The sequence below is a fragment of the Pantherophis guttatus genome, chromosome 1, assembly GCF_059756535.1.
Source record: "Pantherophis guttatus breed Tessera chromosome 1, ASM5975653v1, whole genome shotgun sequence".
Lineage (NCBI taxonomy): Eukaryota > Metazoa > Chordata > Lepidosauria > Squamata > Colubridae > Pantherophis > Pantherophis guttatus.
In genome coordinates this window covers 47,932,230-47,958,865 of record NC_142063.1, presented here as the reverse complement: position 1 = coordinate 47,958,865, position 26,636 = coordinate 47,932,230, and the positions used below count along the sequence as shown (strand labels likewise).

Below are 26,636 nucleotides of genomic sequence, written 5' to 3'. Positions count from 1 at the left end.
TGCAAATTTGAACATCATTGAATAATGATCAGGAAGCAAGGACTAGCTCTAGGTATAAGTGGCTCAGATACACACCTCCATAATTCACATAGAAATTCACAAAGGAGGAGGCACAGCCCAATCACAATTACAAGATTTTGTTATTAGTTTTTTTTCTCAATAAAATTAGACCACCTTCCTGTACAGTTGAAGCTTGGTCTGATCTACTTGGTGGGGTTACATCAGTATCCAGAATCTATCAAAATATCTTCTTCTTTTTTTGATCCATGTGCAAAATTGTAAAGATCCTATCATATATAACACTGAAAGGATAAATTTGTTATTTGTAAAAATAATAAAGTTGGGATATAAATAAATACATGAATTACTGAAGTGGGTTATTGATATATGTTATTTATTTTCCTATGACAAACAAAGCTTTTTTAAAAAAAATGAAATTGAGATAATTTGGGGATAATTTGTTTTATCTATGGCACAAATGTCCAGGGTCCCCCGTAGCCACAGCTGCCAACTGCTCCACAAGCATAAATCCAGGAGGACCGGCCCAGACTGTGAATCAACTCTGTCCAGGGAATAGAAAACTTGTAGTGAAGGTTAGAACTGTGAGTTGACTGACAAGCACCTGGACTGTGATCCTATTACCAAGGGGACTGTGTGCCAGCCAGAACTTTGAGGACTGGTCATAAGTACCACTCATCTTCACCACTCTAACTTCAAGTTGCAGCTGAGCAAGTGGGCAATAAGTGAGGACTAGCTGTATATAGAAATTTAACTAAAGTTGCAAATTTACATCAAAGCCACCTGCTCTAAAATAAAAGAAGAAAGAAGAATTTATTGTCAATTGTAGATGTACCTGTGGTGGGTCCTACAAGAAGTTTTTTTAAACCTGAGGTTCATATGAGCTCATGAAAGAAACATTTACACCACAACGAGCACCTTAAATTGCATTCGTAAAACAAACGGCAACTAGTATAGCTTGTTCAACATAGGTGACCTATGAAATACCATTGTACACACCTGCTGCCACATTCTGGGCCAGCTGCAATTTAAATTACTAAAAAATTAAACAGCAAATCTTTCCCACACATTTCAACTCAGAGAGATCTCCCCTTAGGAATTAGGCAAGTGCCTATAGCCTTCAGGTCACTTGGTATCAAATATTCATCTCTTTTACACATTCCATAGCCTTCCTTACATTTTAAATCAAAAGTAAACCTTATCTAAATTAGCCAAAACTTGATGAACCCTAGCAAGTTAGATATGTACGCTAAACTGTATATTTTCAAAAGCAAATAATGAACTCCATAATAGAAACTAACAGACATATTTAAATGTATAAGTGTTGTATCTAATCAAAGTAGGAAATACTTTTTTAAAACCTAATCATTTTTTCTAGATTAAGTTCTGCAACATCCTTCAAGCTAAGAAATCAATTAAGTAATACATGAATATTATAAAGAAATAAGTATTCTTTTTTAGATTCTAGATACTGTATCTACATTCTATATAAAAGTTCCTAGATTAATCAATCACTAAAGGCCCGAGCTCTATCCATGGCTAAGAATGCTTAATGTCAACTTGGATAATATACCACCTAGATCAGGGTTGTCAAACTCCCGGCCCGTGGGCCGAATGCATCACATGTTGGCCACGCCCACTCCCAGTTTAGCAAAGGGGGAAAAAGTCCCGATATGTCACGTGATGCTGCCATGACGACATGAGTTTGACACCCCAGACCTAGATGCTTTTTCTGGAGAGGGACAACCCAGCTACAATTGTTTATGGATGCATAGCCTCATCCATAGATCATTCCAAAGTATTCAGTATAAAACTGTTCTTATACTTGGTCCACAAACTGCAGCTGTATGGTGGGAGCAACTAAGATAGGTTAGTTCCTGCACTGGTTGCTAGTTAGCTACTAAGCCCAGATCATGTTTCTAGCTATGGTAGTCAAGATCCTAAACACCTTGGAATCAGAATAGTACCTTTTGAGCCAGTAGGATAATGAGCAGACACTAACCAGTAAAGGCCCCCAAATTGAGAATATTTCAGCTCAAATGTCACACAAAATGAACAGCATTACATTTTACTTTCCAGTCAGTATTATATGGATAGCACAAAATGGCTCAGATGTTATTAGTGAATAGGAGAGCATGCAAATGTAAAGCAACTAGGCAACAAAGGCAAGCATATTTTCAGTACACATCAAGTCATGCAAATGGTTAGTTGTTTACCTGAAGTAACGTAACCCCACATTCTTGCTCTGCTGCATAATTTTGTTCCATGTTAAAGCAAGAACAAGACTCCTATTTGGTTAAATAAGTGAAGGATAGTTGTTGACATACCTTGATATATGTACTGTTAAAAGGTCGTTCATTCCAAATCTTCAAGGAAAAAAAAGGAACAAAGTTTAAAAGTGTTATAATGTTGCTTAAAAACTAGTAATAAAATCTAACTGCCAGCAAGACTAGAACAGGAATTACAAGAAAATTCCACTAAATCCAGTGGAACCCCGAAGCACAATAACTTGAATTGGAACCCTAACAATTAGGAATGAAACATAAATGGAACAATTGAATATCTCAGCCACAGTGTTTCTTTAAAGTCTGCATGACTAGGTCAGTGTTTCTCAACACTGACAACTTTAAGTGAACTTTTAACTCCCAGAATTCCTTAGACAGCATCTTGCTTGGGAATGCTTAGAGTTAAAATCCCTACTTTTTAAGGTCACCAAGGTCAGACAATACTTCCCTAGGTCATTCACAACACATTAAAAAATATATACTCTTTTAAGTTTAGCACTGAAGCCCTGTTCCAGTGAGACAAGGTCTTTGTATCAAGAATATTCTGCCAGTGAAGATCCTCTGTATCTTTGTGTAACATGTCTTTGTACTATTTTCCAAAATATAAATAACTACACTAAAGCATGCCAAGTCACTTATTTCTTAGAAAATAATTGATATTGCTTCATTATTATTGGATCTTTCTTAAATACTGATTTTTAAATGTTATATATATTCTTCTCTGGGATGTAACTTTGTTCTCAAATCAAAAACTCAATCTTAAAATAAAAATCAAAACTGTCTGTTACCATAGACACTCATGCTGCATCATCTCTGACCTTGCTGAAGTCTTAAAAGCAAGGACACATTGTCTACAAAAATGTCAAATTAAATTCTACATTAAAGTCTCTAACATATTGTCTAGCTACAAAGAAAACTCCTGTGAGCGACTATAATCTTGCAATTTATTTTATCATTTATGATGGGGAAATAATTAGTGGATAGCCTCCTAGGCTATTATATATCCAGAGGCACCTTTCTTTAATTCAAAGATTAATTTTCAGATATTACACAAAATCCAAGTTTAGCATATAATGAACAAATTTAGACTAGTTTCAAGCTTATGCCATGTATCTATATACTGTATGTATGTATGTATGTATGTATGTATGTATGTATGTATGTATGTTTTTACAGGACTAATATCGCCACCTATCTCATGCAATTACTCTAGGCCGCTCACAACAATCCATGAAACCTAACTTAAAAACAAAGAATATCCCAATAAAGGAAAATATTTGTAGCTGAGGGTTGACATGAGGGGTCCTTGGTGCTCTCTAAGCTTGCTTGATTTCTTGCAGACATTCCATTACCTAAACTAGGTAATATCATCAGTGATAGTTTGGGTAATAAAATGTGTGCAAGAAACAAGCAAGCTCAGAGAGCATCAAGGACCCCTCAAAGAACACCCTTCTCCTCAGGTGCCAGACCAAACATTCTCCCAGCTCAACCCCAACCTAGCCCAAGCTTAGAGGAAGAGCCAGGTCTTCATGGCCTTCGGGAACAATAAGTCATTGGAACATCTTGCCTTCAGAAGTTGTAGGATGCTTCATCACTGGAAGTTTTTAAGAAAAGAATGAACAGTCACCTATCTGAAATGGTCTAGGGTCTCGGGGTTTGGACTAGAACAGCGGTCACCAACTGGTGGTCTGTGGACCACTGGTGGTCCGCATGAAAATTTTGATGGTCCGCAGAAAAATTATTTGCATTTTTAATATTGCACTAAATTAGGGGTCCTCAAACTATGGCCCCTGAGCCAGATACGTGTAATAAATGTTTGTGTTGCTGCAGAGAGTCTCCCCCTTTGGGGTCTTCTTGTGTGGGTTGGAGGGGGGAAGAAATTCCAACTTGAAGTCTGCTTCAGCCTCCTGCTGCTGAGCTTTGGGCGAAGGCTGGAGGAAAGTGCTGCTGGTGGCAAAGAGCCGGAGGGCTTCGTTCCAGTGGGACTGCATCATGGCCTTGAACCAGCTGATCATCTCAGCCCACTGAGCCTCCAGCACCTGCCTTGCACTGCCGCAGTCTTCCCTCTGCTTGGAAAGCCTATGCTTGTAATCCTGAGTGAGGTGCTTCTGCTGAGCCTCCTTCTCGGTCAGATCCAATGTGAATTGAGCTGTTTTGCCAATTCTTTCTTGTGGTGGCTGCTTAGCTCCAACAACTATTTCCTGTTGGGGCCCTAAGGAGCCCGGGTGGGCAGGCGAGGAGTGGATGGGTGGGGAGGGGCAAGTAGAGGCCGGCGAGGTGCCCCTCGACGCGAGTGTCATTGAGTTGGCCATGCCCACCCAGTCACATGCCCATCCAGCTGGTCATTAGGTAGATCATATTAGTGGTCTGCAGGATTTTAAATTATGAATTTAGTGGTCCCTGAGGTCCAAAAGGTTGGGGACCTCTGGACTAGAAGACCTCCAAAGTCCCTTCCAGCTCTATTCTGAGTGATTGAAGGCTGAAAGGGTAGCGATCCCTTGAATCTAGATGGAAGGCTACTCTAGAGGGCTGGGGTGAAGGTCCCATCATGTGAAAATATTTAAGGGAGGGGATCTTGTGTGCGCCCATCTTATCTAACCTATTAGGATGCCCAAATACTGTACCATGGTTTTAACAGACGGACATGGATTATCTGGCCATCTCCACTTGAAGAAATTATATGTTTTAAATCCAGTATCTATGTAGACTAATTAAAAAACCCAGAATTGCTTCAGATAATGAGGTGGGCAGAATATAAATTTAATAATGAACAAACAAATAAGCATTTGTGAAATTTTTAAAAAGCTACTTTGAATCAATCAATTGCATTCTACATTCTAAGCATTCAAGAAAGAACATGACTTACTGGCATGCAGATTCTTTCCTGCAATCAGTCCAAAGTAAGCTAAATTATTTTGTTACTTATGGATGAAATGCATGTTAGTGTAAGTCCAAATTCACTTTACTAGTTCAATTGCCTTTTATATTAACTTTTATTTTACTACCCCAATTATGTCTTTTGACTGAATCGCCCACAAATAAATTGCTTAATGCAGAAAGAAGGGGATTAAAAAAAAACACTTGGTAAACATACCTACATTATAAGCCATATGGTACAAGTTGTATTTAATTTTTAACAAAAAACAGAATGTAACGAAAAACTCCTCTACTAACCCCAATGTAGTCAATGTCCAAATCATGATATTTTTTAGCTCCTATAATCCAGGAGATGATATAATATGCAGTGACATCCGGGTAGGTATAAGGCCAACTCATACCCCTCCCAATCCATCCTGGAAAAGCCCAGGGCAAGCCTGCAAGGGAACGCATAAAAAACATAAACAACACAAAGGAAAATGCTTAACACATCAATTTCACAGAGCTAAAATGTTTTTTTTTTAATGTTGATAATGTGGGGTGAAAAGTACTAAATGGTCAGGGTTATTGTAGAAAGAAATTAATTTGTTCACATGTTCTAGGACCCCTACAATAGTCACTAGATTCTACACATTTTTTACTTTCTTTTTCTACAATGCTAGTGTTATAGTTTGCATTATTAATAACAGGGTAATTCACTGAAATGGGAAGAATGAGCGGTAAAAATAACTGCTAGCAAGCACTGGATGAAATAATTAACAGAATTAAGAACAAGCTGATAAATAGGAGTGTGTTTTTCCGAAACCTCAGAGCCCTGATTACGTTTGTTGAAAACTGTCACATTGTGCTTATGAAAACTGCTTCATAAAAAGGCATGTTATTGTTTTAAACATTACCTCTGCCTTTATTTATAAAAGCCCTGAAAACCATTGTTTCTCCCAGGTCATGTGATAATTTGAATGGCGGGATCCTTTAGAGAGGTCTTGTCTACATGGGAACATTTTGATTCTTCTGTATCACTATCATTTTCTGTTAATTGTTGCCTTTTGTCTTTTTTTTTTTCAATATTGTGAACTGTTCAGAGTAATTTTTGAATTGGGAAGCCTTATAAATTCTACAGACAAACAAACATGACATATGTAATAAGGCCCCACCTACTTTGTGGTTCCTCATTCCTCTCATATGCCCCTTGGCCAATGAGTTGATTAGAAGTCAGGGAAATGAAGATGAGCTAGAAACAGAGAAAGAATGAGAGGGGTCAGCTGGCAGGCAACATGCCTGAAAAGTGGGAATCAGACACATAGAAGTAATAAGCAAAAGACTGGTGATGAAAACAGTTGATTTAAGAAAAGAATCAGTGGATGGCAAATGGATGCATAGAATGTCATCCATTTGCCAGCAGAATAGGTACTGCTAATAAGTCTTGCTTGAGAGATAGAGGATCTTTCTGAGTAAATCAGAGGGAAATGCAAGAGGATAGGGAGGATATGAACAGAAAGCACAACAGCAGTAATAAAAGTTAATTCAGTTGATGCCGGATGTAATTCAATGATGAAGTTATTAAAAATATTTTTCTTTGTTAGATGATTACTTGTTGTGGGTAGACAATTTTAATTTCCTGGATTCCAAGCTAAGTGTATTTAAGACTGGCATATCTATGTACGTATATTATTTCTTCATTTTTTATTATTTCAGGACTTCTTCCCATTTTTATATATTATAGTGTTTTCCAAAAAAGCTTCTGTGTGTATGGGTTATACAAGGAGTGCTTTTTTAATGGCCATTTGTTCAGTAGGTGTTCAAAATTACGGCAGTGCTGAACGAATGGTCCTCGAAGTTACATTCATTGCACCGGCCCACAGTCATGTGACCAAAAATGGACACCTGGCAGTTCACCCACATTTAGGATCACAGGGTGCACCTCAACTCCCTCCCCACCTAATTTTCCTCCACTGGCCTTTCGGCCACTTGTACTCCAGTGCCCCTCCACCAGGCACACCTCATAAGCAGCAGGAGGAAGAAAATGGCGAGGGGCAGCTGGGATGGAAGGTGCTGAAGAGGAGCTAGGTGATATATAAGCAAGATGGTGGGGACAGCACAGCAATGGAGGGCACAGTGGCTGGACAACAGGGATGGTGGAGTGCAAGGCAGCAAAGTGCAGGACAGTCAAAAGGGCAGAAATGGGGGAAGATGGGCGAGTGTGGGGAGCTGAAGTGCTCTATGAAATTATTTGGGCTGCCGAGCACACAAATTTTAGTCACATGACAGCGGGGTGGCGCAACTGCCATAATTTCAAGGACTGGATGTAAGTACCATTTTTTTAGTGCCTTCGTAATTGAAGTTTGCTGAACAAATGGTTCTTAAACAAGGATTAGCACCCCAAATTAGTTTGTTCTCACATACTATCAACTGCATTAATCGCATTTACCTGAAAAGCAGACCATTTTTATTTTTAATACTACTACTTTCACAATGCAAATTTAAATTTAAAAAAAAAATACTTTAGGAGAGATAACAATAAATGTAATTAAAGGAGTATTGTTACTAACAAAAGCACTTTTTTTCCAGGCTCCTCCACAATCTTGAAAAAGAGATGGTGCTTTTAAGGAAAGTAAATCCTAAAGCAACAATATATTTATTTAAGCTTTCCCAGAAGGCGGAAAAAAGACTTGGTTGCTTTAAAACAACAAGGAACAAAAGCAGTGTGCGATTCATGCAAAGTTTCAAGCACTTCACAATCTTTTTCAAAGCACACAGAGCTCTAATAACTACTTCAACATTAGGGTCATTCAACATTTAGGGTCCTTTTGCATTGTTAAAAGAAAATTGTTCTTCTCCCAAATCATTTGGAAGGAGCAGCATCTTCAGGCAGGGGAGCCTAAGGGAATCAAAGGAAGATTGTGATTTCATGATACCAGCCTAACCAGTGGTGGTATTCAAATTTTTTTGTTACCAGTTCTGTGGGTGTGGCTTGGTGGGTGTGACAGGAGAAGGATACTGTAAAATCCCCATTTCCTCCCCACCCCACTAACCTGCTTTCCAGCTCTGTTCTCCTGTGCAGGGCAACAAAAGAAGACCCAGCCAATCAGCTGGGACTCTGATCAGCTGGGACTCCAGAGGCAGCAAATAAATGCTGCTACTTCCAAATGATTTGGGGGAAGAGCAATTCGCTTTTAACAATGCAAAAGGACCCTAATGCTGAATGACCTTGTTGTTTTAAAGTAACCAAGTCTTTTTTCCGCCTTCTGGGAAAGCTTAAATAAATATATTGTTGCTTTAGGATACAACCAGAGACGGTATTTTTCGGTTCTCCAAACTACTCAAAATTTCTGCTACCGATTCTCCAGAACTGTCAGAACTGGCTGACAGTTCTAAGCCTAACTATGTGTATTTTCTATGTGCATTATGACAAACATACATGTGAAATTGTGACAGGGTTTGCCACAGTGCTGCTTTCAGTATTTTCACGAATGCAGCAAGACCTTGGAAGCACAATTATCACTGATTCCAGCGCTAATAAATTTTTATTTTATTAATTGTATTTATTATTAACTTTTTATGCCCATCTCCCCTTAAAGGGAAGCCTAGTGCTATTGCAGAGGAAGAAGTAGATGGTATTATTCATCTAGGATGATAATAAAATAATAAAAAGTATTCAAAATTCAATCCACTACAGCACACTTAGGAATTACTCCCAGAAAACAGGCTCAGACTACACTTTTCAGCGTTGTAGATTTACTTAATTAACAATCCTTCTGGTATTATCCATCAGCAAATATCTCTTTAAAAAAGTACAGACTCCTTCATTCTAAGCTTTACAATGACTGGGGAGAGATCTGATCAGAGGCAAATTCCAATCTGATGCAATAGGATTGATTCCCTAGAAAGCATATTCTGGCTTACTGCCTTCTCCAATTACTTGTTTTGAGCTGGAAGGGATAAGTGATGAGTAATGAGCCAAGCTTGGCTCTACTGTGTCAGTGGACAGAGCCACAATGCTCAAGGAGATATCAGAGGCAGGCTGAAGTATGTAGGCCAAACAGAAGAACCACAACTGAAGCAAGTCCTTACAGGTAGTCCTTGTTTAACAACCCTGTTTGGGACCAGAATTTTTGCTGCTAAACAATGCAGTTGTTAGGGGAAACATCACATGACTGCACTGCTTAATAGTTTCAGTAGCCCCAGTTGTACTTGTTAAGCCAGTACCATGCCACTGTAGGACCTCAGGCTTCTTCTTCCCTGCTGGGCTTGCCTCCACTTCAACTTTCCCATTCACCTATCTTCTCTATTTTTGCTCTTTAGGCCACCCTGCACTCAGTCACTATCTATGCCAAGATTGCAGGTGTCTTAGAAACCTTGCAAGATCTCAGGAGGGCTACACATGACATCAAAAGATGATGTCATGCTGCGGCAGCAGTCCCTGGCAAGGGAGGAAGAAGGCAGAAAAGTTCAGCTGAGGCAACAAGAATGGTGGAGCAAAGGTCAGCAAAGGCAGTGAAGCAAATGCTGCAGAACAGCAGGGGCAATGATTGCAGGGTGGCAAGAGTGATGGAGCCTAGGGCAATCAAAAGAAAGAGGGGAAGAAAGATGGAATGCATCTCATGATCATAAATGCAGGTGGGAGGCCAAGTGCCTGAATGTTGACCACATGACCAAGAGGGCACTGCAATGGCCATGACTTCAAAAGCCAGACATAAGTATCATTCATTCAGTCTCATAATTCTGAATATGTTAAGAATATGTTTAACCTCATTAAGCAAAGACTACCTGTATTATTATATACAAAGCAACACAAAGCTAGACTTTTTGCTAGGAAACCAGTAAACACATGCAGTCCATGAATGTCAAGAAACATTGTGTATGGCAAGGGTCAGCAACCCGCGGCTCTGGAGCCACATGTGGCTGTTTCATCTCTCTGCTACGGCTCCCTGTCACCGGTCAGTTCCACAATTGATAGGGCTTTCAGTTAGGACCCGTAGAGGAAAAAAATGACACCTCGCTAGGAGGAGACTCTGTGGTGGGGGAACCGAGCTTCCGGTTAGCTCCAGAATTGAGTGGGGGGCTTCCGGTTAGGACCTTTGTGGCTCTTTGAGTGTTTAAGGTTGTCGATCCCTGATGTAGGGTATGCAATCTAGTCAGCAGATTCTCCAACAAATCACAGGGTTCAGGATGTATTGCAACATGGGTATTTGCACTGTAATAAGACTTTCAGAAAAATAGCAAAGTTCAACTTCTAGAGAACATTTTTATTTCAGAATGTGGTGTAGGTTGCTACCGCCATATTCACACATTACTTTGAACCAGCTTAATGGCCAAGAGTACAAGACCGATGCTCATGGCTACTTCTCCATTCCAAATAACGTCCCCATGTTCCCTGATTAGATAAGTGGCAAGCAATATACAGGGTTTATTTCCCAGCCAGGAACAGGAAATAGAAGAGGCTAAGTCGTGGAACATGAGATGATTGCTGCAAGCATGTGATGAAAGCCTCAAACCCCTTTTTAACCTGTTTCTGTTCCTTACGCTTTGCCAGCCAGGATACAAAGACAGCAACTAGGAATTTGGCTTAGTCTGAAATCCAGATGAGTACAAAATAAAATTATTTATAACATAAACTGGATATTTCACTTGGCATTAAGAGATTATAATTAAAAATGAATCACCAAGCTGTTTTCAAATTATACTATCAAGATACCAAAGCATCATATCTCAAAGGCCTCCAGTTCTTACCAATCAATTTAATGGAAGGATTTCTCTTTTTAGCTTCTTTCATCAGCCACCATTCATAGCCACGGAAATAATTTTCATCATTTTCATAATGCATGTGGGAGGGTTCAGTGCCATCTAGGAATGGAAAATAAAAATCATCTTTGTATTTCATTAAATGCAAGACCTTCAATTATTTTTACTCCAGCGTATTTTCCAAAAACATATGAAAATACATATGTGTAATGAAACTGAATATGAAAACATTATTCTATTTTAGCCCACAAGATAATGTCAAGGGCAGAAGCATTAATACAGGTAATTGTCTCTATCACATTCATCTTTATAATCTTCATTTTAAAAACATAATTGTATGACTAGCTAGTAATAACAGATTGCAAAGCTTTTCAATAGAAAACAATTATGTGCCAAGAACAGTCACTCCTATATTTTAGACATAAGTTTCAAAATGGAACTTTAAAAATGGAACTGTAAGCATGATACCAAATTTCAGACTAGATTTAGAGTTTTCTTCGGTAAACAATCACTATGAGCAGTTGTACACTCTGCCTATCAACCATCCAGATCCTTAAATAGTTCTTCAATTATCTACATTGGCAGATACTAAGTCTTTAATAAAATTGCTTTACCACAGGCTAAACTTGTTTTTCCATTTTCTATGTGCCTGAAATAAACTTGCTACATAAGGAGCAACCTCACAATTCTAACAGTTGGCACCAGATTTACTTGCTGATTTTTTAAACAAAGTGGCCCTATTTTGTTCAATTAGTACAGTTAATACAATCATATGGAGGGAAGTAGAGAAAATGCATGTTATATCATGCAAAACTTACTTGCAGGTTTGCAAGTATCACTTAGAATTAAGGATCTATCAATACATTATCCAATATTAACCTAGCACATATTGGAATATTACAGGATCTCCCATGCACTTCTTCTTCTTCTTGTGCCATATCCGTCATTGGACGTTGGCAATCATGTTGGCAATCCTATTTTTGTCAACAGTCGTATGAAAAAGTGCTGCTGAGTTTTGTCCAAACCATTCCCTTACGTTTTGAATCCATGGTGTTCTTCTGCCTGGACCTCATTTGCCTTCAATCTTTCCCTGGAGGGTTAAGTGAAGGATGCCGTATTTTTCTGGGTGTCGCATCACATTTCCAAAATATTCTAACTTTCGCTTTTTAATGGCTTTGATGATTTCCCTTTGCTTTCCCAGTAGTAGTTTTGGGTTTATCATGCTTCTAGCGGACTGGGAGATTCTTAGCACCCCTGCCCTCTTTAAGGGCCCCCCGTACTTGGGGTCATTGTTAGGTTTTGCCACAATTAACATGATTTTCTTGGGAAATATATAGTGTAGTAGTCATTCCTTTGCTTTCTACACTGCTGTACACACCCTGTTCAAGTGGCTGCCACCACACCATGTGCTGTTCTTCAGAAGTCATTCTGACCAATGAGGTCTCCGCCTTCAGTCAATACTGATGAGCTATCTACCACTCACCAGACCTGTTGGTGCATGGGCAGTATTTTATTCCCTCTAACCCACCATTATAGCATAAAAGCTATACTGGGTAGGAGCCCCCAATCCGCCACACAGGGACGCGCTCTGTGGGGATTCCAGGCTCCCCCTAAGAATTTCCATGCACACCGTCTAGAACAGTGGTCACCAACTGGTGGTCCGCGGACCACTGGTGGTCTGCGAGAAAATTTTGGTGGTCCGCAGGCACACCCAGGTGGAGGAGTTGCTCCGGGATGAGCAATGGCCAGTCCTGTGACTAGAGCTCTGGCCAGGCAGCTCATAGTGGAGCTGTAAATCTCCGCCATAGAGAGAGTGCAACTTGCAACTTTGCAGCACAGCCCTCGCTGGTGGGAATGAAGTAATGGTGCAAGGGGGGTGGGAGAAAGAGAGAGAAAGAAAGAAGGGGAGAAAGAGAGATGAGAGAGAGAAAGAGAAAGAGGGGGAAGAAAAATGAGAGAGAGAGAAAGGGAAAGAGAGAGAAAGAGAAAGAGAGGGGGGAGAAAGAAAGAGAGAGAGAGAAAAAAAGAGAGATGAGAGAGAGAAAGTGGGAGAGATATGAGAAAGAAAGAGGGTGAGAGAGAGAAAGAGAGAGAATGAAACAGAATCAGAGTGAGAGAGAATTAGAATGAGAGAGTAGGAGAGAGAGAAAGAGAAAGAATGAAACAGAATCAGAGCGAAAGAGAATCAGAATGAGAGAGAGAAGGGAGAGGGGAGGAGAGAGAGAAAGAGAGAATAAAAGAGAAAGAGTGGGAGAGAGAATGAGTGGGAGAGAAAGGGGAGAGAGAGAGAGGGAGAGAGGGGGGAGAGAGAAAAAGAGAGAGAAAGGAGGGAGAGTGCCTGAAGGACCCCATCCTATCACTGGGAGTCCAGGCGCTTCAACAAGCGGCGTGCTAGATTCATATTAGTGGTCCACAGGATTTAAAATTATGAACTCGGTGGTCCCTGAGGTCCAAAACGTCGGGGACCCCTGTTCCAGAATATATGCAAGAAAGGAATGGAGGAGTGTGTTATAAAAAACCATTCATTTGCAGAAGAATACATATCAGCACTATTACCTCAAGGGCTCTCATTCGCTGATGGTACAAACCTTTCCTGAAAACCCAAATTTAAATACCTGTAGTCTGTGCATCACCACCAATCTCTACTTTGAGGAGCTGTAAGGAGGCACCAAAATTTGGCTTGAAACAAAAGAATAAAAAAGAAGTGTTAATGTTTATGTTTGGTAAACAACATTCCACTGTTATCACACTCATGTTAATAGGCTTCCTCCTAATTAACATGAACTCCTCATGATTCTAAAAAGAATAATTACACTATTTCCTCCCTCCCTACATTTTATGAAAATGATAACACTCTACATTGGCCTTCCTTCCTTCCTTCCTTCCTTCTTTTTCATCAGGTCAACTTTCTTAAAATGTTCCATTCATTCCTCAAAACATTATATTGTTTCAGATAGTTCAGACAAGTATATCAACCCACTAAGTAGGATTCATACATCATGGCAGTGGTGAAATCCAAATTTTTTTACTACCAGTTCTTTGGGCGTAGCTTGGTGGGCGTGGTGTGGCTTGGTGGGCGTGGCAGAAGGATACTGCAAAATCTCCATTCCCACCCCACTCCAGGGGAAGGATACTGCAAAATCTCCAATCCCACCGCACTCCAGGGGAAGAATACTGCAAAAGCCCCATTCCCTCCCCACTCATAGGGGAAGGATATTGCAAAATCTCCATTCCCACCCCACTTTGGGGCCAGCCAGAGGTGATATTTGCCAGTTCTCCCAACTACTCAAAATTTCCGCTACCGGTTCTCCGAACTGCTCAAAATTTTCCACTACCGGTTCTCCAGAACCTGTCAGAACCTGCTGGATTTCACCCTTGCATCATAGTGAATAAATTCACATGGAATGCTAAGATCTAACTATGACTTACAAATCCCAATACCCAAGTCCATATTTCAACTGCAAAACTCCAGAAGACTCTTACAGGGAAGCAAAGAGTTAGCATTCATAATTTTGCTGCCTTCTAGGATATTGCCTGAATTTCTGTAGTTCACAAATGGCATGTCAACATACTATGACTCCATACAGTGGTGGTGAACCAAGACATATATGTCAAAGATGACATGCCACAGTATTTTGGTGGACACACCAGCATTTACCAGCATCCAACATCAACTGTTCTCAAAAGAATGTCCCATCCTATTGTGAAAGTTGGAGACTGCAGAGGTCACACAAGAATGGGTGTGCTTTCCTGTGCTCTCTAGAAGTTGTGCAAGAGGGTCATACTCTTCCACCACCGCAGACCCTCCACTTTTTGAGTGACTGACAGCAGTGGCACCAGGACTGAAGACAAGGTCTGTGTATCTACTTCAGTTCTAGCACTGGCACTGTTGCTGAATGCCGCTGTTTAGAGTGGTTTAGATGGGAGGAAGATAGAGAAATGATTATCTTTTGGTCATGTGTGTGTGTATGTGCGTGTGTGTATTCGTGTGTGTGCGTGTGCATGTGTGTGTGTGACATGCCAGCAAAGTCAAGTTAGGCATATTTTGATATGCCAAGCCAAAAGGTTTGCTATCACTGGTTTAAGTACAATGCGAATCCAATCTCTGCTTCTATTCACATTTTCTTTCTGGATTACTTCAGAAAGTTCAAACAGACTATGTTTGATTTTTCCACAGGTAGTCCCTGCTTAACGACAGTCAAGTCATTGGGACTGGAATTCTGATTGCTAACCAATGTGGTTGTAATGCACAACATAATGTGAGTAAAATTGCATCGGTGCCCATAGCACCCTATGAGTAATTTGCGGCTTGGGGGTGGTTGCCGCTGAGTGGGGGAGATTTAACTTTACAAGAAAGGTTGCAAATGCTGTTCACTTGACACTGAGGGCCATTGTAACCATTATTAAGTGTGAGCCAGTTGCCAAGTGCCCATGTCATAATCATGTAACTACAGTGGTGAGATGTTGAGTTAGAAGACCAGTCGTACCACTTGTTCAGCACCACTACAACTTCAAAGAGTCACTGAACTGTGGTTGGTAAGCGAGGACTATCTGTATATCATCCAATACTATTGGAGAAAAACAAGAACTAGCCCTAAAGGAACTTCCAAGTAAAAAGCCATAAGATTAAGAAAAAAGACAGCCAATATATAAAGGGGACAAACCAGGAAACTGATATGAATTATGTACTTGCATTATTTAATGTAATGGTACAAGAATGTAAGTTTGCATAATTTCTGAGATTGTTACAGGATCATGTGGGTGTAATAGACATTATTGGCTATATACCAGATGTATCCTTCAGATAACCAATTTTAGATCATATGAGAGCTCACTGCCAAGCAACACCAAAATTATTAAAGAAATTCTGAAAACATTTTATAAAATTTGTTGGAAGAAAACCAGTTCTGCCTTCTCCAGTCATTAGTATTTTTTTTTCTCAAGTGCTTCCAAAAATATATCCCATTGCTCAACCAGATTGTATACCCACCATATTATTTTCATTCAAGGCAAGTAATGATATGTAAAGTATAGAAGAGGAATACATTTGTAAGGGAAAGAAATTAAAGAGAAAGGGAAAGGGAAGGAAAATCTACATTCTCTGTAATTTTATCATTTTACCAAGCATCTTCATACTTTCCATTAGTAATCCTTTTCATTTTGTTCCAAACAGCTTCCACATCCTCTTTATGTCTAGTTTCATTTGTTTTCTATTGGGAGATTAATCTACCTGCTAATAGCTTTGGAATTGAGTATATCTAGTTTAATGAAAAGAAGGGCTAGGTGGTGACATGATAGCAGTGTTCTATTATCTCAGGGATTGCCACAAAGAAGAGGAAGTCAAGCTATTCTCCAAAATACCTGAAGGCAAGACAAGAAGCAATGGATGGAAACTAATCAAGTTCTAAGAACTAATTAGTTCTAAGCAACCTAGAACTAAGGAGAAATTTCCTGACAGTTAGAACAATTAATCAGTGGAACAACTTGCCTTTGGAAGTTGTGAATGCTCCAACACTGGAAGTTTTTAAGAAGAGATTGGATAATCATTTGTCTGAAGTGGTGTAGGGTTTCCTGCCTAAGCAGGAGGTTGGACTACAAGACCTCCAAGATCCCTTCCAACTCTGTTATTCTATTCTGTTCTAGCTTTTTGATAAGGTACTTGTGTTTTCTCTTCCTTCAGTCATTCAATTTTCATTCTAATTTCTTTTATTTACAATTTCTTCAATGTCCACTTGCTCCCATTATCACCTCTTGATATAGCAAAAGGTGCTCTGGCCCATATTCAGAACATCTCAAGAGTCTTGAATCTTTCACTAATTCTCTCAAACTTTCATCACAATCATGCTTTTAGATTTATATTCATTTTTTTGGTACATGTATATATGAAGGGATTTGCTTGAAGTATTTTAAACATATTTTTATAAGCAGATTTATAAGCAAATTCTTATCCTTCTCATTCATTATTGGGTCTCTGAATCATTCTGGTAGTTAAGATTCTGGGCTAAAAGAGTAACTCAATGGCATTTCCTCTCCCTCCCTCTCCCCCACTCTCTCCCTCAGAAAACAATTAAAGTTCTACTTAAAATCAATCCAATAAGGCAATAATTACCTTAAAAAGATAATCTAAAATCTGAGATCGATAAGGCTCTGGATAATTCACTAAAAGACGTGAGGTAGCCTAGAAAAAGAATTAGGAAGAAAAATGTTTGGAATTAATACTTATACATAATGATACTACTGATCAGAAGTATCAGATAATCATTTTCCATGCCCATTTTCCCATGTTTCGTTCATTATTCCTGTCTTCAAAAAAAATCTTGTCCTAGCCCCGTGATGGTGAACCTATAGCACGCATGCCAGAGGTGGCATACAAAGCCCTCTCTGTAGGCATGCATGCCATTGCCACCTGCTCTTCTGGTTTCCGGAGCGCACATGCGTGCTGGCCAGCTGGTCTTTGAGGGTGCCAGAGCACCGGAAAACAGCATGAAAACGGCCCAAAAAATGGTCCGGAAAACGGCCAAAAAACAGGCATGTGCATGCCAGCCAGCTGGTCTTCGGGTTTCCAGCACATGCACATGCATGTACATGCACGCACTCAGCGCCGAAAAGATTCACCATCACTGCCCTAGCCTCTACATATGTTTTCTGCAAATACTGAATTTAACAGATAGCTAGCCAACCATGCTGATCTCAAAATACCATGTAGGATCAAATGTGGAGATCAACAGAAAATCCCTTATAAATTTGACAAGGAATTCAGAAAAAAAAATTAGCCAAAGAAAGCAGTAACAAATTACTTCCAATTTCTTGTCAAAGAAAATCAAAAGGATTTGTCCAAGAAATAATAAATAATTAGAAATAAGGTTTCAACTTGAGTGTGCCTTTATTTTACCTAATAAAATCTTATTTTTACCCCACTTGTCTTATCAGTTTCCATTACCTTCCTATATTTTACTGCTCACAATGAAATATATCCCTGCATGTCCATTGTTGACATTGATCACTTCTTTCTCCTGCCTCCAAATTCTTACCTGAAAACACCCCTTTTCTCTATTTGGTTATTTTAGAAAACCAGTGTACAAAGCTTCATCCATTGAAATCCAAATGGCAAAAATTCAAATCCAGCTTCTAAAAAAAAACAAAGACATTTCCTTGCCCATTTCCCTCTCTCCTCTGCCCCCACTGAACAAAGCTGGAGAATATATCTTACCTTTAAGCACATAATGCAACACACTGCCCAATTATGTCTGTTTCTTTATATCCCCTACCTGATGTAATAGCTTCCCAACTTGGGATAATAAAATTTGCCTGTTAGGTATTATAAGTTCTGTAAGGAAACCCTGTTCATCCTCATTGGAAAAATAAAATATAAAAAATGTCATGCAAGTTACAGCAACTTTTCCTGGAAGCTACTTATTATTATTAATGTACAGTATTATATGCATCGAACACAGGAGCAATAAATTGAGTTAATATGTGCATATAATATACGACTTAAAATTAAGTAACAACCACGCTCATATCTCCTTAGAGGCGTTTCCTGTAAGAAGAATCTGATCAAACTTGACAGCTCAGATCTTTCTTTTTTTTTACAGGAAACGCCTCTGAGTTCAGAACGGGTTCTCTATTTTGCCTACTTTGCCTCTGAGCGCGGTTGTTACTGTACTTTGTCCCCAAGGTAAGCAGAGGATACGGGACATCAGCAGTGCTTCCAACTAGGAAGCGACCCGAGCTTCGGGTTCTCACATTCGCAGGATTTTTCCTGGGACGATTTCCGTCAGGCTGTGAAAAGCCTCTGCAAACACCACCCACCCAACCGCAACGGATTGTCCGACCCGCTCCCAGCCCGCCCGGGGTCTCCGTTCACCCACCCCGCCGCCGCTAATGGCTCCGATGCCATCCAACTGCCGCCCCAGCCCGACGGCATCATCCAGCGAGTAATCGTCGCTCCACCAAGCAGCCGCTCTGCAGCCCAGCAGCCACAGCAAAGACCAAAGCCGCATCCTTGGCAGGTCGAAGGAACCGCCGCGCTCAGGGCGACCAGGGACAGCCAACCGACCGCATCCCCTCTCTCGGAGGAAATCCTCGGGAGGCGGCTGAAGCCCCGCTCCTTATCGGAAGCACGGTCATGTGACACGCGATCACGTGACCAGGCGGGCAAAACTGGCGGCGCGGAAAGAAAAGGGAGCTAAGTCTTTTGAGCGGCGGGGCGGCTCTGTTTCGCGCCTCCCACCCCCGCCCCCACGCCTTGGCGATGACGTAATCTCCAGGTCACGTGCGGGGACTGGATTGTTATTAAGGAAAAGGGCTTGCAGATCGGGGCCCTTGCGCTTTTTCAACCATTGCGTACCGTCGGCGCTGCAACGCCCTTGAGGAGTTGAAAGATTAATATGCCTTGCGGTGATTTTAACAGCAAATGAGAACCATGTTCCTTGTAATAAAGTGGGGGAAAGCATGCAGAGCGTGGCTTCTCCCCTCTAACACCACTGGAGGATTTTATTTCCTTGGGTGGAACGACGTGGAGTGGGGAGTCGGTCCTGTGTGTGTTCTTCCCTTCACAGTTTGGACCAGGAATCTCCAACCTTGGCATCTTTAGGACTTGTGGACTTCAACTCCCAGCTTTGCTGGCTGAGGAACTCTGGGAGTTGAAGTCCACAAGTCTTAAAGTTGCCAAGGTTGGAGACCCATGCTTTGGACAACTCTTTGCCCTCTTTCTCTCCCTCTTCCTCCCTCCTTCCTTCCCTCTCTCCACCAAATGTGGTCCTATTCCTGTTTGGGGAGAGTTTTGCTGCTGATGGACAATCTTCAGCCCTATGTTTTTTCCCCACATTTGTACTAAACCAGGGGTCTGCAACCTTAAACACTCAAAAGAGCCATTTGGACCAGTTTCCCACAGAAAAGAAAACACCGGGAGCCACAAAATCGTTCCTGTGCCTGACTTTTTCTTGAGCGGCCACAAAACTAGCATATGTAGTTCAATTGTAGTTCCGTCAGGCTGGACTATCAATATAAAGATTTTAATTGGTTTTAAATAATAATGTAAATAATGAGGCTGGGGGGCCTCCCGGGAGGGGGGTGGGTTGTATGGGTTCAGGGATTAACCCACGTGGGACGGGGTCTAGTCCATCTGAAGAGCACGGCGGACGAGATGCAGAATCCGGGGCCAAGGAGAGGGTTAGAGCTTGTGCTGTTGATAGACATTACATCAGTACTGTAGGTGGGAGGGGCAGATATGGCGAGAGTAGGGGGCCACATCAAGTTGCGGGAGTGCGTGCTCACTGTCTTCAAGCGGTGGCACGCTCCGGCCCCCAATGCTCTTCTCGTTCCCCAGGTGGCACAGACCCTCAGGCCCTGGGCCTTCGGCTGATGCTATGCAATGCCAGGTCCGTGGTAAATAAAGCCCCACTCATTTGTGATCTTGTTCAGGAGGGGGGAGCGGACCTGGTGGGTATTACGGAGACCTGGTTGGGCCAGGAGGGGGGAGTCCCTCTCGTAGAGATGTGCCCACCCGGTTTCCGGGCATTTCATCAGCCAAGGTCACAGGGAAGGGGCGGGGGGATGGCAGTTATCATTAAATAGGGTCTTGGTCCGAGGGAGGCCACTGTTCATCAGACGGCCGGATGTGAGTCCCTCCTTGTGAAATGGGGTCATGGGGTGCAGATGGGCCTGCTGGTTACGTACCTGGCTCCCTGCCACGTGGCAGCGGCCTTGCCTGAACTACTCAACGTTATAGCCGCGGTGGCGATTGATACCCCTAGACTTATGGTCATGGGGGACTTCAACCTGCCATCCGTCGGTGAGGCATCTGAGGTGGCTCAGGAGTTCATGGCTTCCATGACGGCCATGGACCTGACCCAATTAGTTCATGGCCCTACTCACACGGGGGGAAACACTCTGGACCTGGTTTTTGTCTCTGGTCAGTGGCTGAGTGGTCTCGAGATAGGGGATATAGCGATCGAGCCCTTGTCATGGTCAGATCACTCCCTCCTTCGCTTTGCCCTTTGAACCGCCACACCCTGCCGCAGGGAGGCGGAACCGATGAGGTGGTTCCGCCCCAGGTGCCTGATGGACCCGGATAGGTTCCAGACGGAGCTTGGGCCATTTCCTGAGGCTCTTGCCTGCAGGATGTTTTCTGTCCCGTGTCCCTTCACTGTTGAAGACAGGCGCAGACTATTGGAGATGAGTCTGATTGCCTGCATCTCAAACTGAAGTGCAAATGGTTCCTGTAGTCTGCGATTTTTCTGGAAATCCAGTCACATTCCTGCACCATTCGAAGGATGTTCATCCCAAAGTGCACGACTAAATGTCTATGGAGAATCTCAGTCATCCAGGTCATGGTTGTCCCAAAGATGCTTTTTCAGGAGGCAACTGGACATTTTGCTCTGCTCTGCTTTGTTTTTAAGATGTTTAGCTTTTCAACCAAGAAGCTTCACAGAGCTGAAGAAGCTTCTTGGATGAGAAATGAAACTCTTCAAAGAAAAACAAGAAAGTCCGGTTGCCTCCTGAAAAAGCACTTTGTATTCACAGGATCGCCATCCTTGGCACACTTCACAGCCAGCTTCTGACAAGCAGAGTCAATGGAGAAGCCAGCAGCAAAATCACAAGACACAGTCGCATTATGCCTAACTTAATGAGCTGATTGATTCATTTAACAACTACAGAGGAAGTAAGCCTGTAAGGCCATCACAATTACCTGATGTCTTGCTTAATAACCATGACACTTAGCAATGGAATTGCCAATCCCAATTGTCACCATTAAATGTGGCTACCTGTAGTAATAGAAGTATATGTAGGTTAGGATGCAAGTATATGTATATCATGTTTATACTTTTGATTATGTGAAATCTGAAGTCTTCCCATCCCTTTTAAGACCTATAGAGAAACCATCTAGTTCAGGGTGCTAATGGGTGCTGATCAGTCTTTCCACCTCCGAACCATTCTTAGTTGAATTTAAAATGCATTTGAGATTCTTTTGGTTATTTGGAGATAATATGAATGATAATATGAGTTTGAAGCCCAAGCTATGTAGAGAACCATCAGCAATTCAATAGACACCCTTTCTGGCTAATAGCTAAGCACAGTTTTCTGTGCACAATCTTCTAAGCACAATGGTTTTCTCTTATTTCCTTCTCAAGCCAACCAAGAACAGAGCGCCATGTTTCATGCCTTCCACTGCACTGGGATGCACCTAAAAATTATTTTTTTTCCAAAGTGTTCCCAGGCACAGAAGAGGTCTTCCCCTCTTCTGGTGTACCTGTTGTGGTCCGCCAGCAGCCTGCGGACCTGGCAGCAGAGTCGGACAATGAGGAGGCTGGGGAGGACAATGGGCCAGTCCTGCAGTCAGGGGAAGGCTCAGACGAGGGTTCTGTGTCAGAGGCAAAGATGGGGCCAGACCACCTGGGAGCGATGTGCGGACTCCTGAGCCTCCAGAGGTGTACAGCAGAGAGCCAGAGGAACAGGAGGAGCCTGTTCCTAGTGCATGCATGCAAAGAGCTGCCAGAAGGCAAAAGCAGCTGAAGCAAAAAGGGTGACTCGGGAGTAAAGCCAGAAGATGATTGGCCACTCCCATAAGGCTTAAAAGAGCAGCAACGAGCCGTTGGGTTCTTTGTAGAAAAGCAACATTGATTCCAGTGCTTTTTGTCAGCGTCTCTTGAACTTTGTGGGGGGGGGTTGCCAAGAAAAGCCTTTGGCAGATTGCCAAAGACATCAAAGATTGGTGATAAGGCCTACGGATTGGTTATGAAGAACTTGTTTTGGACTAAGCTGAGAATGAATTAATTTTCAGCTGTTTTAATAAAATAAGTTTGTTCAGGACTGAATTGTGTTTGGTAATCACTACATGGGCCTCGGTCACAACCGGTGGTGGGTTCCTCCCGGTTCCGCCCGGTTCCGCCAAGCCAGTAGCGGTGACGATATGATGTCACTGAACCGGTTCTTCCCCCTCCCACCCTCCCTGCCCCCCCGCGTTATTCTTACCTTTTATTTGGCCCCACCCCCAATCTATTGCTGCCTCCTGAGTCCTAGCTGATCGGCTAGAAGGAAAAAAACTGTTTAAACTCTTGCCGCGGGGCTGATCAGTGTTAAAAGGCAGTGTGGTGGTAGACCGATGCCTCCAAAAACAAATGAGTAGACCAGTGCTTGCAAAAATAAATGGGTAGACCAATGCCTCCAAAAACAAATGAGTAGACCGGTACAGCTCTGCAAGCAGTTAAAAGCCTGGTAGACCAGTACCTCTGCTAAATCCTAAAGAATTGTCACATGACCATCAAGCCACACCCACAGAACCAGTAGTAAAAAAATTTAGAACCCACCCCTGGTCACAACAGTACCAGCACATCTGCACTGGGTTTATTTTTCTAATTATGTCAGCATATTACTGCAGTGGGATCTCAAAAGGTAAAAGCTAGGCTTACCAGGTGTCCACTATTTGAGCGGACAGTCCACTTTTTTCACATTATGTTCACTATTTTTTTTCACAAAATAGTGGACATTTTTTTTATTCAAAAGCTTTATGATGAAATGGTACGTAATCTAAAGCTGTACAGTCTAAGAGAATAAGGATAGGAGAATCGCGTTTTGTCTTTTTTTTCATAAGTTAGAATGAGACAAAAAATACGATGAGCAGTTTTTTGGAATGAAAGTTTTATTTGCCTTACGTAAAAAACATTTGCCTGAGAATGTCGTGCAAAAGTTCAAGAAAGAAGCCATCAACGTGTATCAAAGAGCCATTGCGTACCTAGAAAAGTGGTATAATTTCACCGATTCAGTATATGAGACGCTAAGTTGTTTCAATCTAATTGATCGCAATAAACCTCCAACTTTAGAAGAAATGACGAACATCTGGTTATTATCACCATGGCGAGAAGAACTTCCACCCAACACTCTCTTCGATGAAATTTCTGCCTTAGAAGAAGTTTATGTTCATCTGCAGGGCGATTCATCCCTTGATAAGTGGACGTACTTTTTCAAGAAAGAGCCAGCTCCAAGTTTACTGAAACTGTTCCAGTATTGTGCATCAATTCCGGTATCAAATGCAAACATTGAACGAATTTTCAGCATCATGGGAAATTTGTGGACTGACTAATGTAACCGACTGCTTGTACCATCAGTTCAAAGTGAACTTTGTATATTTTTTAATATTTCTCAACGTTGTACTGAAATTAAAGAATTATTCCTTAAACACAAAGAATTGATCAAAGCTGCGCAGTCAAATAAAAAATACACATGACAGCAAAGTAAAATGTAATTTAATATTTTATATATTATTATAATATATTTGATGTTTTGAATTTTAAGTAAAGTTTTGAAGTGATTATTTTAATACGTGTTAAAATGTTTGTAAGAAAATATATAATTTAATTGTAATTTTTTTTAAAAAAAATTTACTACTTAACCCCCCCCCCTCCCCCCGCTTGTCCGCTATTTTTTGAAGGCAGACCTGGCAACCCTATAAAAGACAGACCAAATAATTCTCACAAATGAGAAAATAGATCAGCCCTCAGAACAGGTCAATGATACAGGTTTTTGGTTTTGTTTTAAATGCATTTGTTGCCTTAAAAAGCAACAGGTACAAGGTAACTGGCACTGGAATGGAGTAAAATTGCTTCCAAAAATTGCTTCCACCTCACTGCTACGACTGTTCTTTCATATCTCCCAAGAACCTCTGTACTGAAGATATTATATTTACTGCCAATTAGTTTCCAGCATTAAATATAAAAAGGTAGCAAATATGGGTCCAAATTGTCGGACCAAATGGCTGCTTCTATATGATCCTACCACTCACCACTAATCACTGACATATTTTGAGGAGGATACCCTAAAGTTGCTGTAGGGTCTCATGTTGCAATATGGTTACAAGCTGTTTCTACTAGCTGAGGTCGCTCTACTGATTTGAGGGGATTAATCTTTTTAGATTTTCTAATTTTTTAAAAAACATTTTTAAACTGATATATAATTTATTATTTTAATTTTGTTTTTAATGTTTCTGCTTTTAACTCTCCTATTATTGTAAACTGCCATTTAATGATAAATAAAATCAAAGTAATTAATTTTAATTATTTAGAATTAAATAATTTAGTTAAAGAAAAGGTATACAACAGTATGGCTATCCAAAGCAAAATAGTCAATACGTTTGATCTTTCTTTGGCCTGAAGTTACACTGACCTTGTGCCAAAGGCTGAAAGATAATTGCTTCTTATCTAGAAAGATTAATTATTTATGCTTTGTAACATGCAGGTTATAAAAGATGAACCAGACAGACTTATGTGGCAAAATGTCACTTTTGTTTCCTCATTTTAATTGTTCCAAATGTCTAGGCCTAGATTTTTAACCCTACCTAGTATCACTTTAATTGGACAACAATCTTGAGCAATCTTCCTTAGAAGAATGCTCCATTGAGCAAAAGTAAGACCTATTCCCTAGCCAAAATCTAGAGAACTAACTGAATAAAGTCTAGACTTGCTTATTATCACAACTAAAATAAATGGCATTTGTTTCCAAAGTAAGCTTGTTTTGGATAAGGAGGTTGCAAATTGTTTGCCCTAGTCCTGTGACACATAATTATTCCAAATGTATTGCATGTATTACTGGCAGGGAGGGAGGGTTCAAGTAAGTTTAATCATATATGTCAACTATGACATGTATCAGATGAAGGCCATTTATTTTGCTCTCTGTATGAGTAAGAGAAATCCACTACTATGTCTGGTGCCTCAGCACTTGTATGTCAATGAGAAAGAGACATGTGCAGTGAACCCAAAGCAAACTACACAGAGTATTATTTTTTGTTGGATTTGGTTCATTGAAGCAACATCAAGGGGGGAGCTGCAGGTGGTGCTGTGCTGGCAAAAGTTATATTCTAAAGAAATTTAGAATATCACACAGTAGGATCTGTTTTAGGTTGAGTGAGGCAAATTGCCTTAATGTCATAAAAGGCAGTAAACTTATCAGTTAATTTTATTTGTACAGTGTTTCTACTCTCGGTTAGAAGTAGTCATGAATTTTTCTGATTCTGATAAAAAAAATTATGTCTGGCCTTCAATAGTACAATATATTGAATTTCTGTTCTAAGGCTCTGAGCTTTCAGTTTCCATATCTACACTGCTAGCAACACGTGATTTTATTTTATAGTAGACACCCCATGACCCCATTGGGTCATTGTTTCAGAGATGTTTCCTTACCAGAATGGCTTCAACAATGACAGAACTTCTAATGTTCTGCCTTCACTGGAAAAGCTGAGACATATTTAAAGACGTACCTTGACCTTGAAAATAGCCCATGTTGAATTGTATAGTATAGTCAAACACCAGCATGGAAAATTTGTTATGGCATTTTGTATTATGTCATAAACTGTTTTATGATTATTTTTATGTCCTAAAATATTTTATAAAATTTGCCAAATTTCAATTCCATGGAAGTCATGGATTCCAGATTTTGGATGCACTTTACAAATTAGCCTATTAGGTACCTAATCAAGGTACCTTGGTTCAAAAATTGTTGCAATGTGATACACCATTTTACCCAGGGGTGAAATTCAGCCGGTTCTATCTGGATCGCATGATACGGTAGGGCCGACTGTGCAAAGCTCCACCCACCCACACAGATGTCATGCAGTCCCTTTTTTGCAATGATTTTCAGCCTCTGCGCATGCACAGAAGGCATGTGCACATTTGCAAACCGGTAGGGAAGGTAAGTTGATTTCACTCCTGGTTTCACCCA

The 26,636-nt window shown here is 40.9% G+C and overlaps 1 protein-coding gene across 2 annotated transcripts in view; it reads right to left on the bottom strand.

The window, feature by feature from the left end:
* GALC (galactosylceramidase) overlaps nucleotides 1–19,170 on the bottom strand; it is a 46,597-nt gene extending 27,427 nt beyond the window's left edge. For both annotated transcript variants that reach the window (XM_034418275.3, XM_034418273.3), the window contains exons 1-6: nucleotides 18,794–19,170; nucleotides 17,032–17,100; nucleotides 13,538–13,601; nucleotides 10,911–11,024; nucleotides 5,478–5,617; nucleotides 2,346–2,384 (exon numbers count right to left, since the gene is read on the bottom strand). In XM_034418275.3, coding sequence (XP_034274166.2) covers nucleotides 2,346–2,384; nucleotides 5,478–5,617; nucleotides 10,911–11,024; nucleotides 13,538–13,601; nucleotides 17,032–17,100; nucleotides 18,794–18,925 — 558 coding nt within the window. In that variant the 5' untranslated portion in view covers nucleotides 18,926–19,170. The remainder of the gene's footprint in view (nucleotides 1–2,345; nucleotides 2,385–5,477; nucleotides 5,618–10,910; nucleotides 11,025–13,537; nucleotides 13,602–17,031; nucleotides 17,101–18,793) is intronic.
* Between the last annotated feature and the right edge of the window lie 7,466 nt (nucleotides 19,171–26,636).